This window comes from Cyprinodon variegatus, unplaced genomic scaffold (genome assembly GCF_000732505.1).
Source record: "Cyprinodon variegatus isolate N-32 unplaced genomic scaffold, C_variegatus-1.0 Scaffold216, whole genome shotgun sequence".
In the NCBI taxonomy this organism is placed as follows: domain Eukaryota; kingdom Metazoa; phylum Chordata; class Actinopteri; order Cyprinodontiformes; family Cyprinodontidae; genus Cyprinodon; species Cyprinodon variegatus.
In genome coordinates this window covers 594,685-611,371 of record NW_015150669.1, presented here as the reverse complement: position 1 = coordinate 611,371, position 16,687 = coordinate 594,685, and the positions used below count along the sequence as shown (strand labels likewise).

The 16,687-nt window shown below is 37.6% G+C and overlaps 1 protein-coding gene and 1 long non-coding RNA gene across 2 annotated transcripts in view; one reads left to right on the top strand and one right to left on the bottom strand.

Annotated features, from left to right (window-relative positions):
• The window catches only part of LOC107088376 (teashirt homolog 1-like), a 43,965-nt gene extending 35,522 nt beyond the window's left edge, over positions 1 to 8,443 (bottom strand). The window contains exons 1-2 of the mRNA XM_015380505.1: positions 8,143 to 8,443; positions 7,485 to 7,966 (exon numbers count right to left, since the gene is read on the bottom strand). Coding sequence (XP_015235991.1) covers positions 7,485 to 7,524 — 40 coding nt within the window. The 5' untranslated portion in view covers positions 7,525 to 7,966; positions 8,143 to 8,443. The remainder of the gene's footprint in view (positions 1 to 7,484; positions 7,967 to 8,142) is intronic.
• A 3,112-nt stretch (positions 8,444 to 11,555) lies between these two features.
• On the top strand, positions 11,556 to 13,468 carry LOC107088366. Its single transcript, XR_001481373.1, has 2 exons — positions 11,556 to 11,916; positions 13,395 to 13,468. It is a non-coding gene; the product is annotated as an uncharacterized LOC107088366 (long non-coding RNA).
• The last annotated feature ends 3,219 nt before the right edge of the window (positions 13,469 to 16,687 follow it).

Sequence of the window (16,687 nt, the reverse complement as noted above, 5' to 3'; positions counted from 1 at the left end):
AGTTTGATCAGTTGATTCTTCTTCTTAATAGCTAATTTTAGGAAAAATTCAGAAACTGCTTAACATTTTTAACTATTGCCTACATTTTCACCTACACCCAAAAGAGCATCTACTGACAGAATCACCTGATTTTCTACAAGAATTTAAACCACGGTTGAATGCTTGGCCTTCAAAGACAGTGGTAGACATGCATTCACAGAAGCCTACTGACTGAATTTTAACAGTACTAAATTATATCACAAAAAGCTAATATAGAGAGTTTTTTTTTATATTGTACCTATAAATAATATACTAATATTTCATTATATTGGGTTCAAGGAGAAAAAGAAGAAATAAAAACTTACTATATGTAGTTGCCAGATCTACCACTCCCTTGTCAAACTGTTGGTGCAGTTAAGCAGGTTAATCTGGTTAAGCACTGAGATATTATCGAGGTCCTAATTATTTTTGTATGTTCGTCCTCGTGTACTGGGCTCCACCTGTAAGGTTGATCTAGCTGGCAACAGCAACACAAGAGAGGGACTGCAAATCTTGCAGTGGCAGTCCAGGTACATAAAATCAGCAGCTAATAACACCACGTTGGGAGTTGCTGGCCCGGTATAAATCAATGGGTAAAATAATTGCTAATACGGCGAATATTGATTAGAATGCCCGCCATGCACTTATATTCTAGGGCGACAGTGGCGAGGTGCTAATGCGATGACAAGGGTAAAGTGCTATTTCTCCGAAAAGGCACGCAGACAGACAGCTGGGCAGGGGGGAAATATGACTACAGGGCTTCTGCTGTAATTCTTAATTGACACCTGTCATAGGAACGGCAGCAGTCACAGCTGCTGCAGGCTAACGTCTCCCAGAGTCTTGTTCATCTGTCACTTTTAATACCTTTTTCTTCACAACTCCTCTGTTGTGCTCTCCAGATCACCCACACCCACCTTCACCCACCCTGCTGCACAGCAGATGTTCGGGGCTGCTCAACAGCAGCAACGAAACTTCAAGGCCAGGCAGTGCCACTTGAATAAATCACAGAAAAAAGGTGTTTACACTGATCTATTTGTGGGTCAGAGGGTAGCTTTTTAGCCCAACTTATCAAACACAGAGAATAAATTTAAGCATAGTTGAGGAGAAAACTTCTAACATGTCTAACATGTCCTGTAAGGAAGAAGAAAAGGAGCGTTTGAAAATATATGGGAACATTTTTGTTTTAAACTAAGGTGACAATGAAAATCGCTCAAAGATAAAAAAACAAAAAAACAAAACAACAACAAAGTAATGCAAAATGCATTTATAATAAAAACCTTAAAGAGCTTTAAAAAAACACAGATAAAGAAAAAAGTGAATAAACCAGAATAATCAAACTGTTTGTATGGAATCTCCTCTCCTCTTGCCTTAAATCTTAATTTCCTATTAAATCTTATTGTCTCCATGTTTTTGTCACAGTCGTCCCCCAAGCTACTTGATGATTTGTTCAGGCGCAACATGTTTATCTATTTATTTTTGATGTTTTTATGCAATACTGACGTTTATAAGTTTCATTAGCCTGGCCTGTTTACTCCGGCCGAATGTGTCCGGACCAATCACAGCGCGGGAGATGTGACTTTACGATGCATGACTCTCAGCGCCAGAATTACCCATAATACACCAGTGCTCTTCAAGCATAACAAGCTTGAGACTGCAAATATGCAATACTGTAATGAAAATTAAGAACGTAATAGAGAGCACACCTTATATCCTCTGATGTTTTAAGGCAAAACCAGCAGAAATTGTTCACTGGAGAGTTTCTTTAATGGCTTGACATGTTTCATGGACTATAGAAATAGAGCGCGTCACCTGTAGACCTATGAGTCTGGTTTGCTCCGCCCAAACTGTACAGAGCTTGTGCTTCAAAATCAAATTCAGCTGCAACATTTTCTTTAAGTTTAAAACCGTATCTCCCTGCTTAGTTAATAATGGTTCTTTGAAAGTATTGTTGCTGTTTAAAAGGACTGAAATCCTTCACAGTCTAATTTTCTTAACAGAAGTAAAACATCCAGTTGCTGCCTGCTACACTTTTCCTTTGTTTTTTTTTGTCACCAAAATAAAGATTTAGCATTTTTAAAACAGTTGATGGCGATCAAACAGACTGTTCTATTTAAGAAAATGAAAAAGTGTCATTTTTATTTACTTCTGCAAGTTTAAAACTACACCTTCTGAGCTTTTACTGACATGAGTTGTACATTCCTGTTTAAAAAATGTTGTGTTAATATCTTAAAACACACTATTTTCAGTAAAAATTGTTTCAACATGAGAATCTAATACTGGATTTACTAGAACTTTACTGTGTTTAAGCCTCTTTGTTGTAACTACAACATGCTCTGACTGTGCAATGTAAAAGTAATAAGAGCAGTATTAATCTTTTTCTGTAACACTGCTATTATTCTTTGTCTAAACCATTTATTTTCTTCCCCTTGCAGCAGATTAGAAATGTTTCCCAGATATCTTTGTGGATTAAATGCAATCTTGCATAGAACCAGATAGACAAAGGTGAAGGTTAGCAAACTGGTGATTTGTAGTTCTTTAAAATGACCTTGATTTCATGTCTTTTTCAGTCAAATCCTTTTTTTTTGTAGTGCTCGAGTAAAAGTCCAGGTTTTTCCTGCTTTCACTGAAGCTCGTTAAGCTTGGGGATAGTTTTACCTCTCGTCTGTAGCACAGAACGCCTCTATGTCTTCACTCTTCAGGCATGTCTAATTCCCACATATTTTTTTAGCTCGACCCTCTCTTTTCCATAAGAGTAGTCATCGATCTTCATTTGCGACTTAACCTCCACGACGGAGCGGACAGAGAAAGTGAAGTCGTGTGTGTGTGCGTGCAGATTAGTGCACGTCTTTGATTTCCTGAAGGCCTCCTGCCTCTGACGGCATATGCAAATGAAAACTAGCAGAGTGTGTGGAAAAGCAAATACATCCGCTGACTCCTTCATTCAATGTCACCTGTTAATGGCACTTTACGTACTCTACCGTATCGCTGAATCTTAATATTACACACACACAAACATGCTCGGTTGTCTACAGACTTTTAAGTTCAAATAAGATTTTCTCACCTCGCAGAAGCTGCATTTCCCCCTGGCTAATGTCACTTAATTCTTTTTTTAAAAAGAAATCCATATTAAACCAACTCTGTGTTTCACGCTTCTACCTCTATAAGTCCCATGAGCTAAGCACCCGCTGAGCCAACACAACTCTGAATAATGATAACAAAATGTTATTTAATGCAGCGCAGCAAAAAACGTTCCTCCTTTTTCTCACATAAATAAAAAGAAACAATATTTGGGCCGCACCTGCAGCAAACTATTAGAAACCACCTCTGTCTCGTGGCTCCTAAAGCAGGGATACTTAATGTCAAGCTACATGGTGAGAAACTTCTGCTGCTGAGTTTACAAAAGAGAAAAAAACAACAACAAAAAAAAAACAGGGAGGAGATGCAGAGTTGATTTCATCAAGGCAGCTTGCAGACTTGACACTGAGCTGAATTTGTCAGCAGTAATCTGCAGACCCGTCACTGATCTGCCAGCTACCTGGATAATTAGGGACCCGGGCTAATGATGCCGTCAGGATTAAGGGAGGCCCCACCCAGCAAGTCGTAATTAAGAGACTCCTTTTTCAAAGAGTTGTTGGAGGCAGATCACCAGCTGCCAAGTATAACCCAGGCGATAACTGCACAATGCATTTCTGTTAAAGAGATTGTTACAACCATTGTTCAAAGATGTAAAATTATGTTCAGTCAAAACTCGCCGGTTACTGAAATCGTGCCACGATACTGAACAAGAGCAACTTTGTCCTCATTAATGAGCTACCAATAGCACTTTGGGTGGTTAGCAGTATCAAACTATATTAAAGGTTTAGCCACTTTTAAACCTGCTTACATTTTTTCTTTTTATTCTGATAGTTGCTTTGATTTAGATTGATTTGATTTTATAGCTTCCTACAAATTTTGCAATTGTCTGGAGTGTACCCTACCTTTCACCTATAGAGTCCTGGAGAGGCAACCCCCCTGGGAACCGCGATATTTCACCGATACCCAAAAAGCTAACTTTGGAGCTTCTTACCTCAGTGAAAATGTCAGCATTCAAGGGTGTTATCTTAGGATTACCAGGATCAAGATATTCACCAGTTAAACGGTTAAGTACATTTTGCCCTCATGCCCCAAATGTGATTTGAAGTCTTTTTAAGGCAAAACTTGCAGCTAGTCAAGGCAGAAAAGATTGCTATCAATGAACACAACTCATCACTTTGACTAAGACTATTTTAAAAGTAAGCAATAAGAGACATGTCAGCTATCTTAAATAAAACAACAGCTAATATCAGCTTGTTACACTTATGTTACTAAAAGTAAGTGGAATAAAAAGTGGGACATTGTGTGCAAAGATAAATTGACAAGGTGTTTACATTTCTCTATGGGTCAAACATAAAAAAAGACATTAAATTACATTAATTGTGAGTATTATTGCTTGTCTGATTTGAATGAAATGAATTAAATACACTCTTGTTTGGAATTGGAGAAAATGTATTTCAGAGAATCTCACTCAGGCCACTGTCAACAACTGAAGCTGAACTGCTGTGGTCGGACTTTTCCTCAGACAGCATGGTTATATGTTAAGCAGAAGGAGTTGTTCTTCTTTTTTTTTTAAATAAACCTTTTATAAATCTAGTGGTACACGCTCAACACGGTGCCAAGCTGTAATCACAATGACATTTTGAATGATTAGTTGACATATTCATTACACTGAGTGTCAGGATTTGATTTAAGATAGCGAAGTTGGCAAAGTAGGAGCGCGAGGAAGACGTGCAGCGCTTTTCAACCTCGCTTTCCAAGTTATGACTTTTATGTGTATGTTCTTCCATCTGCTAATTAAAATTCCTGTAATTACTGATAAAAACTAATGTTATGCATATTTAAACACTAACAGCAAGATCAAAAGTGAATTCACCTGAGGAAAGTTTTAAAGTATATCGTATATTTAACTGGGGATAGATAATGGAATCAAACGCATGACATCTTAACTTAAAGAGCCATTTAGAAACCTGATGTACATTGGCAGGAAGTAGAATATTTTACAATATAATTGGTTATCAAACTGGATGTGAAATTCAATGTTATGTTTGCCAAAAAAATGTATAGCAATTTATTAAATAATCAAAACAGCAAAGGAATCACAGGTTTGATTTGAGACTAAGCTGCAGTTTTGTCACTTCACAGAATATCATTATGCTGTTAAGTGTGTTTAACTAATCCTGGAATACATCGACAACCAAAGAAAAAAACAACAAAATAAAGAGACAACCCCTTCTGGAAATGACAACAAATGACTGCAGCAATAGAATTGAAAAAAAAAGTCCCCGCAGCTCAGATTGCAGAGCTCTGCATCCATTCGCCAAAACTAACAGATGCAGTAATGCGGTTCCAAATGAGAGAACACTGATGTATTGTCACTGGTCATAAAGCAGATAGGGTGCAGCGCCATTACGGGTTTAAAAAAAAAAAATCATCACTGTGCCTGATGAAACAGAGCCTATTTGAACTGACACACAAAGGCCTATTGAGGAGCTCTCTTCCTCACTGAGATGCATATGCAACATTCATTGGATACAAATCTGCGCTAATGCGGTGTAAAACATTAACTTTGCGTAAAGGTTTTGGGGGTGGTCTAAAGTGTATATCCAATGCATGCAAATACAAACTGAAGAAAACTGAGCTCGTAGTTTAAAAAGTTAAACCCAAAAGGTGGACATCTCAGAGAATGAGGTGGAAAAGAGAGGAAACACAACTAATTTCCACGTTATTCTCTCTGTCCATCCATCCATCCCCCTAAGCTTTGCATCAATTTGAAACTAGAGCCACGCAGAGTTCAAAGTCTGCTTTGAAACAACCTTGATTAAGTCTGCTTAACCTCACATTTCCATCGCCAATAGCTTCTTAACATTCTGCAGCTGTGTTATTCAGCTTTGGTCATTATGGCGTGAAACTTCAAAAGGGGCGCCGTTCTCTCTTTCTGGAAACGCGTGTCAGTCAATCACGCGCTCGCATCTGCCTCCTGTGTGTGTGTGGTGCGTGTGTGTGTGTGGGGGGGTCTTGCGACATACTCAAAACAAACATTTGCAACCATGTAAGTATGAGTATGAATCAAGTCATTGTTAGGACAATTATCATTTAAGATATGTGAGTTTATAAAACCCTGGTATTAGCTGCCTGTTGTGTGTCAGAACTGACGTTATAATCTAATTAGGACAATTCCTCTGTCTGGATATACAGTTATAATCTTCATTTTGTATGTGGCAAAGATTTGGAAACGGAATGAGAGCGGTGTCCTATTTTGATAAGGCTTGAGCAATGGATGTCTATTCATCTACTAACGTGTATGATGTAAAATAAGATGATGTGGCAGACTGGAGATGTATAAAATGTCTTTTTAACTGTTAATTGGGGCCACTTCCTGAGAGGTGAGCCCAGAGGTGAGCAGCTGCCTTCTGTAACCTTAAGCAATTCTCTGATCTGAGTAAGATTACAATTTCTATCAAAATCTGTTTTCATGTCTCCAGGTTATTTAATACATATACGTTATGAAGTGTTATTTAAAGAGTTTGTCCAAGTGATCTCTTTTCAGGGGAAAGAACTGGAGAGATAGAGCATCAGGGTGCATAAACAGAGCATCTTTAACATCACGTAATTGGACCAGAGTTATATTTCTTTCTTATTCCCCATTAAAAGTATAACATCCTATTTACTGATTGGTAAGTTAGTGTTTCCTGAGCTAAACTGTCCAGAGGAAGTACTAATTTGCACATTTTTTTTGCCATTTCTTTTTTCTAGAGGTCAGCTGAAGACATTGGAGTGACCCTGCAGCGTCTGTAGATCATCTCCCTCTGATCTGGATGCGTCCCTGCACCCTGACCCCCACCCACCCCCACCTCTCTTCATATGGGTGTTTAATCGCCACCTATTTATCCCGCATGAGAACTTTTCTTTCAACTTGTCTTCTTTTTTTTTTTCTTCTTCCTTCCCTGTTAGGGGAGATTTCAGGAGTCTCCCCCCTCTACACACACAAAAACGCATTTTTAATCCTTAGAGTCAAAACGCATGTGTGCGTGTCTCCGCGTGGAGAATGATTTAGTGATGTTTATCAGGAATGAATAGATCAAAGGGAAGTTGCATGACAGGCGATCAATCAAGCATCAAATCAGGGATGGCAATCCCAGAGCGGAAATACGCGACCTTTCATTATGTTCAGGCGGGTCAAACATGTTGGGGGGAAAAAAAGGATTTGATTTTAAGTTTTTTTTTTTGTGGAACTTGAACTGGAAAAGTTTACTGAATGATTTCTGGGGAGTATAGCGTAGTTCTGCGTGGGTTGCTGGGAAACAAACAAAGCAAAACAAACAAAAACAATAAAAGTATCTGTGCAGAATTGTGCGTGTTTGCGCATGTTTGTTTGCAGAGCCGGGGCTTACCTGCTGACCGCCGCGGTGCTTGCTGCTTTCTCCTCGGCATGCTGCTGCTGCTGCTGCTGCTGCTGCTGCTGCGGGATTTTCCGCTTGACTGTTCATGCAGAGATCAAAACAACGGACCGAGCTGGAAGCGAAGGAAGCTGGTTTTATTCAAAAGGGTAAATCCCCTTAAAAGGGCGAAGAGTTTCAAAATCAGTGCGTCTTTTTTGTGCGTATTGGTGATATGGGGTAGAAATTGTTAACTTCGTCCGATTAGGGGAAAAAATAAAAACTCCAGGAAGGGCTGATGTGGTTTGGTTCAGATTTCAGACCAGTTCCATCCGATCAAACGCGCTCCGGGTTGTGCTCCAATCGGAGGACCGCATCCTCTGCTCGGAGGAAAGGAGTCCAAACTGCGGGGCTGGTGCCGCGTGTCTCTGCGCTCTCGCCGCCCTGCGCGCGCTCTCCAAGGCTGCGCTGCGAGGAGGAAAATCGGTAAAGGAGATCTGGGGTGAAAAGGGAAAGAAAAAAAAGAGTGACACGCTTAAAGCGGACAGGGGTGTATGTCAGTCAGTCAAACGCGAGTATTGAGAGTGCCGAGCCCCCCCACTCCCCCCCACCCCTCCCCCCCCCCCCCCCCTTCCTCTCACTCCCGCCCCCACCTGGATAACAACATACTCACATAACACCGTCCGATTGTCAAAACACGGACACTTGGAAATTTCTCTGAAACTCGTCTGGTCTGTTCTTCTTGTTGCTTCCTGTTCTTTTATTACATCTAACGCGCTTCAGTTGAAAACAGAGAAGTAGGAACGTTCCTTCTGAACGCAGAGAGGGCAAAAAAACGTGCGCGCATCGCCTTCAGACGACTCCTTCTGATAGACAAGACACATCCAGCTGCCTCTCCAGGCCCCTTCTACTGTTACTCCACCCCCCTCCTCGCGACAAACGTCACCCTGACAGTCAGAGCCCACCTGTCAATCTGCAACTCTAATTATTGGAAGGTGGGATGGCTCAGCAGGGTTGGAGAGGTGCGTCCCTGGCGCGCGCGAACAGTACAGGGGAGAGCATGGGCGCACCTCTAAAACCAGTCAGACAAAAGAATGAGAAGCGCCACAAGATAAACTAAAAGTTTGTTAAAATGTCAATGTAAACTCTTATTTGCAAAACATCTGGGGTGTTTTATTCTATTATGATTCATCATTTAACATGAAGTTATTTAAATCTGTTCATTTTAAGCACTTTCAGCTGTAAGCTATATATTTTTTAACCACTTATTTGAAACATTTGAAGGTTTGAAACAAGGGTGTAACTTTGTGATGAAAGTCTAAGAGTGGGGGCTGATGGACCTACAGTTACTCAACACAAACGCTTTCAATAGAGTTTGTATTTTCCAAAATTGAGCTCAAACATATTTATTGACTGCTTTCCTATTGTTGAGAACACAAAAGAACCAATATACACTGATATTTATATCTATGGGTAGTTAGACATTAATGTATATTAAAAAAGGATGAATAACAGCCGATTCCGATGCCAACAGCAATATATCATGCCTCCCTAGTATGCAGACAAGTTCAGTTTCATTCATTCAGAAAAATGTGGATTGATTGATTGGATGTTTTCCCTTTCAGCTACATTAGTGATTAGACTCCTTCAAAAGCAGCAAAATCACATTTAAAAATTTGTCCCACTTACTGCTGAGAGCCAGAGTCTATTGAAATAATTGGTGGGTTACTTTAGCGTGACGTATTATTCATGAGAGTACTTGTTGTTACTTTGTCTGAATAACCAATATGTGTACATCATCCCTCCCAACCAGGTATAGATCTGACCAATGTTTATTGATTCCTGCTTGTATATTATTCAAATAAATACACTAAAACCTGAAAAAAATAAATATATTTGATTTAAGTTTCAATGATGGTTTCTAAATATAAATTAAATGTTTACCAGGGAAAAAGACACTTAAAAAAAGCTAAATTCTAACAAGCTTTTTAAAAATCTATACTCCTTTTTGTTTGACAATAGAAAGTACTTTTGGTTCGGCACCACTGGGACAGTTGTTTGTTTGCCATGACAGATGGTTGCTCATATTGAGTCTGGTTCTGCTGAAGGGTCTTTCTGGTTAAAAATGAGGGGTTTTCTCTCACTATCATCGTATGCTTTGCTCAGGAGGAGGAATGCTGCAAAGTCAGTGACTCAACCAGCTTCTTTAGATTGAAAATGTCCTTTTAACAATCACATTTTAATGGTTACCAAATTACAATGTATGCTATTGGATCTTATTGTAACAACTGGAATCTAAATTGATCTGAATTATATTTGGACAGAGCTCACTTGTAAAACTAAATGTGAGTTTTCTGCCTGTAAAGCGACTGAAATGAATGAATATTTTCTGATTTGGTGTTTAATAAAAACAAATCATTTAATTGTATGGTATTGAATTTTAAGTAATTATTAAGAAAGCTCCGGTCATCTTGTCCCATGTAAAACACATAATCTTTATGCTTCTCTTCAGCAATGAAAAACTGTTAACTAAACAAACAACTTAAGTCTAATCAAAGTGTGTTGCTTTGTTTTTGTACAAATGCGTTAAAATCTATTTAAAAATTAAGATCTTTTTTTGCTCATCTTTCTCCCCTTTCAAAATATCTTTTGATAATATGATCACGGACGCCACAAAGAAGTTTTCATCTAACAGGATACAGTAATACTGATTCAAAAGCTCTGCACTGTCAAAAATGAATTCAAAATCTTTATAAATAGCTATATGTAAATCAATATTTTTGGACAAAAAAATTAAACTTTGGGAGCTGAAATTTACAAAAGCTATTCCCCAAAATGTACAGTATTGGTTTAAGAACCATCTTATTATCACAGCATCAGATGCAGTGGCGGTTCTAGACCAAATGTACCAGGGGCCCGGAGGGGGCCAGCGTGTTTTTATGGGGGCCCAGAAAAGCATAAAATAAAAAAACAGGGCAAGGGATTCAAATATATTGAGAGAGCTCCATGAATTGAAATTTATATTCAGTTAGATTTAATTAAAATTATATGTCTTATTAGGTCAATATGCATTCAGAATTTAGGAATTATACATATTTTTGACTTAATTTAAGCTAAAATTACCATTTTCTATAAAACCTGAATTATAACTTAAGAAAAGCTGAAGTTCAGCTGCAAAAATTAGAGCATATTTTTTTTATTTGTTTTGAAAAAAAAAATTAGCAGATGAAACTGGAATCCTATCTCAAAACTACTGAAGCTATCACGTTATTGTTTTTAAATAATTAGTAAAACAGAATTTGTAAATGAAATAGATCCAAAGGATCTATCAGTAACCATGTCTGTTCCAGCGCATGTCATCATTAGAATCTGAGTATTATGTCTTCAGCAAAAGGGGCCATAACAGGGGGGCAGGACATGATCTACAGGGGCCCTGTGGCCCCCGTCTAGAACCGCCCCTGTTTAGATGGTACTAAAAAAAAAGCAAAATATTAGACCTGTTCTAACAAGATGGCATGGTCATATTTTTTCCTAAAAAACGCAGTTAAGTTTTACTTCAGCATTTTTTCCTGTCACTAAAATAGTTTCATTAGAGTCCCTAATTTTCAGAAAGTTGATATGCTGATTCATAATACAGCAAATTAAAACGTAAAAGCAGAAAATCCACATTCTAAATTAAAACCTACAAAAAACTTATAGGTAATGAATTAGCTAATGTTATAATTCACTTAAAGCCAAACAACACTACTGTAAATAATTATATTCTGGATATGAGCTAAAATAATCCTAATGCGTAAAATTTCATGACTTCCAAAAGAAAAATAGTTTTTACAGTGTACAATTTGATTTTATTAGTGATTATTTTTAGCCATACCTGGCTTATAAATTAGATCATCATCCTGACTCAGGCTGAAACCTTAGTTTTACAAATATGCAACATTTTAAAGCTTTTTCACAAAAATCCTGAAACAGTTTTGCACCTTTGGCGCACATGTTGCTTCTCAGTCTCAAATTTTAAAAGGAGGGAAAAAAAGAAGACATTGTGTAAATTTTCAGCGACCTCGTTATTGGGACAAAGGAGGCTGCAGATCGATTCGTTACACCTTTTTAGCGAGGCTTTTGGCAAAGGGGAGGGGCTCTGGAGCCACTGTAGGCACCATTAATAGCCTCCTCTCCGTCCTAACTATTATACACGATAAAGTGTTTATAAAGAGCGACCAAGTAGAGCAGTAAAAGTGTTTCAAATGAGACTGAGATGGTGGTAAAGAAGAGAGGAGTAGCAGGACTAGAGGGTGGATCAGATTATTTTCTCTTTAAATAATCCCTGGGACTGCGTCAGAATTACAGTTTTGCGCATTACGCACCGGACTTTTCCCCCTTTTTCTGCCTTCGGTTTTATGGATTCTCCTCCAAACGGAGGCGAAAACTTTACCCGGTTCAAATTCTGGTGAGTTTCTGTTTTCACTGTCCTTTAGCTGATTTAAATCCCTCTCTGGGTCTGGTTATCAGATCGTGTGCGCTCAGGAACATGTCCAATGCGTGCTGGGGAAAGAAACGCTAAAGTACCGCCCCAACATGTGTCTGTCAAAGCGGCCCGCGCGCTGATTGATGAAGCCAAACTACGTCACTGATGTTTCCATCAAAATGTGCAGAGAAAGAAAAGCTGCGGAATCAGATCATCACGTTTTCACTATTATAACTGCTCATTATGGGTCAGATGGATTACTGTTAAAAAGGCTTTAATTGTATAGATCTGTTAAAGGAAAACTGCAAACCTAACTTTCTCTGCAGTAGTAGTTTTTTTCATACCACAAAATATATCAAACATGTAGAAAATATTTTTTGCACATAACTGCATTACCTTACAAGTTTGTTCAGCAGCAGACCAATGGTAAACTTAACTTTGATATGTAGCCAGCAATGCAGAGAGGATGGGTAGGTGGAGGGTTTATAGCGTTTGTCAAACACCGATACAGAAAAGATTTGTAGGATGTAGGCTACTAAAAATGAAAGGTTTTCTAATGTTCTTATGCTCATATGGTTTTCTTTTATGTGCTCTGTATGTCTGTGCTCTGAATATGACTACATGATATATAAAAAGCCTTTAAAGAAATCCTACTTTTACTCTAGTTGGATTCAACAAAGGAAAATTGGGAACAAACCAAGCTTTGATTTTAGCACATTTAATGAGTTTGAAAAGCATCCCTCATTGTAAAAAAAAAAAGATGCTTTTAAACACAACTTTAATGCTTTTACAAAAACACAACTTTAACTTTTCCCATATAATAAATCTGGTAGAAATGCATTCGTAATTGCTCACTTAGTGATTGCTTGCTTTCTTTCTGCAAAATAATGATTAAGGCCCATTTCTTTAAACACTCTTCAAGATGGAAAGCATAAGAGAACATGCCGTTTAAGTGAGGCAGAATGTTAAACTGATGCTAGACTAAACTTTAAGATGTCTATATGGGATAAATTGCAAATGATTGATCAAGTTAATAGGAGAACTGAAACTGAAAAACAAAGAAAAGCTGAATGAGATCAGCTATTGAAAAAATTATTGTGGATGGTCCTCTATTTTACTTTAGTTTATCTTGAAGTTAAATTTTTTTAAAGTTATCTGCAACAGAAACAGCTGCAACCCTCACTTTTGTTAAACGTGTCCATATGTAGACTAAAACAAAAGCCCAACAAACCCTGAACAGTCTTTTCGGGTTGTACCCGTCACCTTCTACTTTACACATGAAGCCCCTGTTCCGTGGAACCGCACTGGCATGGTGTCAGCATGTTGACATGCAGCCCCTGTTTCCTGCACCACCATCCCCCGTCCCCTTAGGGCGGGTAAGAACATATGTGTCCTCGTCATGTATATATCCACATACATTAAAGCTGAACCTGTTTTGTTTCTGTCCTCTGTCTTCGCAGCTCTCACACAATCATGCAGAGAAAAGGATATGCTGCAGAGAAGTCCTGTATGCAGGGTGTCAGATCAGGTGGGGGGAAAAAAGTCCATACTGTCATATTTTGATTTGTAAACTCCTCTGTCTGATATGTAATTAAAAAAACTTGTGATTAAAACAGAAGTAGATCAAAATTAAAATGTCTTCCTTGTCACATGTTGAGCTGTTTTCCACATTTTGTGTCAATTTTTTTTTCTTCCTTTTGTTTAACCATCTATAACTAAAAGAAATATTTGTAAAGCCTAACGAGCATTTAAAGTGAAAGAATAAAGCCAACATGTTTCTGCCTTGATGTCTCTGCGTTCGCATTTTGTTGGATTCCTCACACGTGCCTATGTGTGTTCCTGTTGACGCAGAACACACACCTCAAATGAAGACGAAGAAATGTTTCAAAGTCCTCCTTTCTTCTTTATCTCTGCTACCTTTTCATCATTTTAAAACTATTTTGCTTCTCTTTGTCTTATAAGTTTCAATCAGAGCTCCAGACTAGCACGATCTCTTCTTTTTTTAATATTCAAACACAAACCTGAGTGAAAAGCTGCAGCAGATTTAATTTGTTTGTGTTCACGTTTGACAGCAGCTAATGAGTCAAAAACCTTCTTCAGTCCTTTTAGGAAATATAAAAAGATCTGCTGTATTACTTATTAAAACATTTCATTTTTGGTAATAAAGAGAATTATATTGAGAATAAATCATACAAATAAAAACTATTTAATGCCATCCTCTTTCTCTTAATGTTCAGAAACTGACCAGTAGCTAATCACCTCAGCATTTGCAGAATTAACCTTCTGGTTTTGAACCGCACACTTTCTCTCAATGCAACCCACAGGTTCAATAACTCAAAAACATCTTCAAAATACCTTAACAGCTCCTTTTGCAGCTTATGATAATACCTTTCTTTCTAATCTTGAATTATCTTGAGTTCGTGATTGGTCTTATCAGATTCCATCCTTTGACAGACTGAATATAGGAATATACAATAAGAAATTAATAAAGAAATGGCTCTAACTTTGACATGAGCTCTATCTCAACATCTTTGAGATAAGGTTTTCTAATTAAAGTGCCATATACTGCAAGTATGGAGACTAAGAAAAACAAAAGAAGGATTTTTAAATGTCTGATATATATATATATATATATATATATATATATATATATATATATATATATATATATATATATATATTTATTTGTGTGTGTGTGTGCATTTAACATCTGGAGATGTACATTTCCATCACTTATTTATCCTGAGATAGGATTATGTGTTGCTGTTGGTTTTGACAATGCAATTAAAGGTTTTTAATCCCCAATACAGATCAACTAAAAAAATAAAATCTGAGATAAACTAAAATAATCAGAATAAGTGCAGCACTATGACTGCACTTACAGTATTCAGGTAATTAAAGTATTCTAACCTCTATGAGATGAAGATTGTAAAAAAAGAAAATCAAGCTGGTTTACCTATAATTTCAAATGATGCATATGTAAGTATCAATTTGTTATAAGATTTTTACATTTAGATGAATAATAAACTGGTAGCAGATGTTTTGTAGTGAGGCAGGTGTTGTGATACAAACATCTGACTCATGCCTGAGCTTTTACTCTGAACAGCAGGTTAGGTTACTCTGCTTTCTTTAAGTCACTGGACGATGCACTAAACTAGGACTGAAACTTTTAATCAGATTCAACGTGATTAATCGATTATTACAATAATCGTCTACTAATTTAGTAATTGATTAATGGTTAACTGGAGTATAGAGACTCTAAAACATGCCTTTAGCTGATAGAACGAACCACTTAGATCAGTAGTTATATCGAAATTGTAAAAAACATATATAAAGATTTTGCGTTTAAGATAAAGAAAAGTTTTCAGCTGTCAATATTCTTTATCCAGAACTCCTGAAGTTGAATAGTTTAAGTTTAACCTGGTTTAAATCTGTAAAAAAAAAACAACTCTTCTTTAAGAAGCCTTTGGCTGTCTGGTTATTAATTGAAAAAATAATTGACGGATTAATCGATTTGATAAATAATCGTTAGTTGCAGCCCTACTTTAAACTTGACCCTGTCTGTGTTGGTTCTGGGGGACTCCAATGCTTAATCATGATGTTACCTATAGTGGTCATATTGGGGATGTGGCCACTCCCTAATCTGAATCTAAGTGGACGTTTTTTAATAGAACTTTCTTTGCAACACACTGGACATCAGTAGCACACAAGGTTATCCAGTACTGTGCTGTTTAAACCAGTTTGCATCAGATCTGTTATAAACACTTGGGGGAAAACAGAAGAGCAGACCTGTTTACTGGTCAGCATCAGGATTTTGTGTTGGATGTAGTGGCAAAGAAGGCTTCCAGGGAGACCTGGCAAACCAAAATGAATGGTGAGAATCAGCAGGAGAATATTTAGAAAAGCTTGGTAGATCTAAACTATCATCTTGGGGGGAGTTACTCGCATTGGCACCAGTCCTAACGTTTACACTGCAAAAAATTGAAATCTAACTAATTTTTTCTTAAAATAAGGAATGGTGTCTTGAATTGAGGAGGTTAGTATGACACTTTGGCAATGGAAAAAGACAATTTACTTTTAAAATAAAAAAAACAACAACTGCATTGTCTGCCATTGCTTCTAATTATCTCACTTTAAGAGTAAATATATCAATTCCATTGGCAAATAATCATATTTACCTCCTGAAAGTAAGGGTAAATACACTTGATTTAAGAATTTCTAGATCAATTTTGCAGTGTAGGGAGATTAGTGGTGATTAAACTTGTGTGGATGAAGGATGTCTAGGGGGAAACAAGTAAAAGCTGGGTGGTGGCCAGAAGCACTGCAGTGTCTGTTGATGCAAAAGCAAAATCTGGGGGAAAATCTCGGCTTCAAGTTGGGCTGAAGGGAGATTTGCAAAACCATTTGATGCCTTACGGGTAAAACAGTACCCACATTTTGCTAATAATAATTTGGTCAGTTGAGGTGGTTCGTGCATCTGACTTAGATGACTCCTAGGCTCCTCCCACAGGGAGTTTTCTGGGTTTTTGAGGCCGCCAGGATAGACCCAGAAACGTGCTGGCAGTACTATATATCCAATTAGGAACACCTTGAAATCCCTCAGACAGAAACTGAAAATGTCTTTGCAGAGAGAGATGACCATTAATGTTATTATTCTTTATTAGGTAAATACAATGGTACTGTGTGGATATATTTATAGTAAAGGTACAGTAAATTAGATAAATCTGAACCCTAACACTTCCAAAAACGTTTA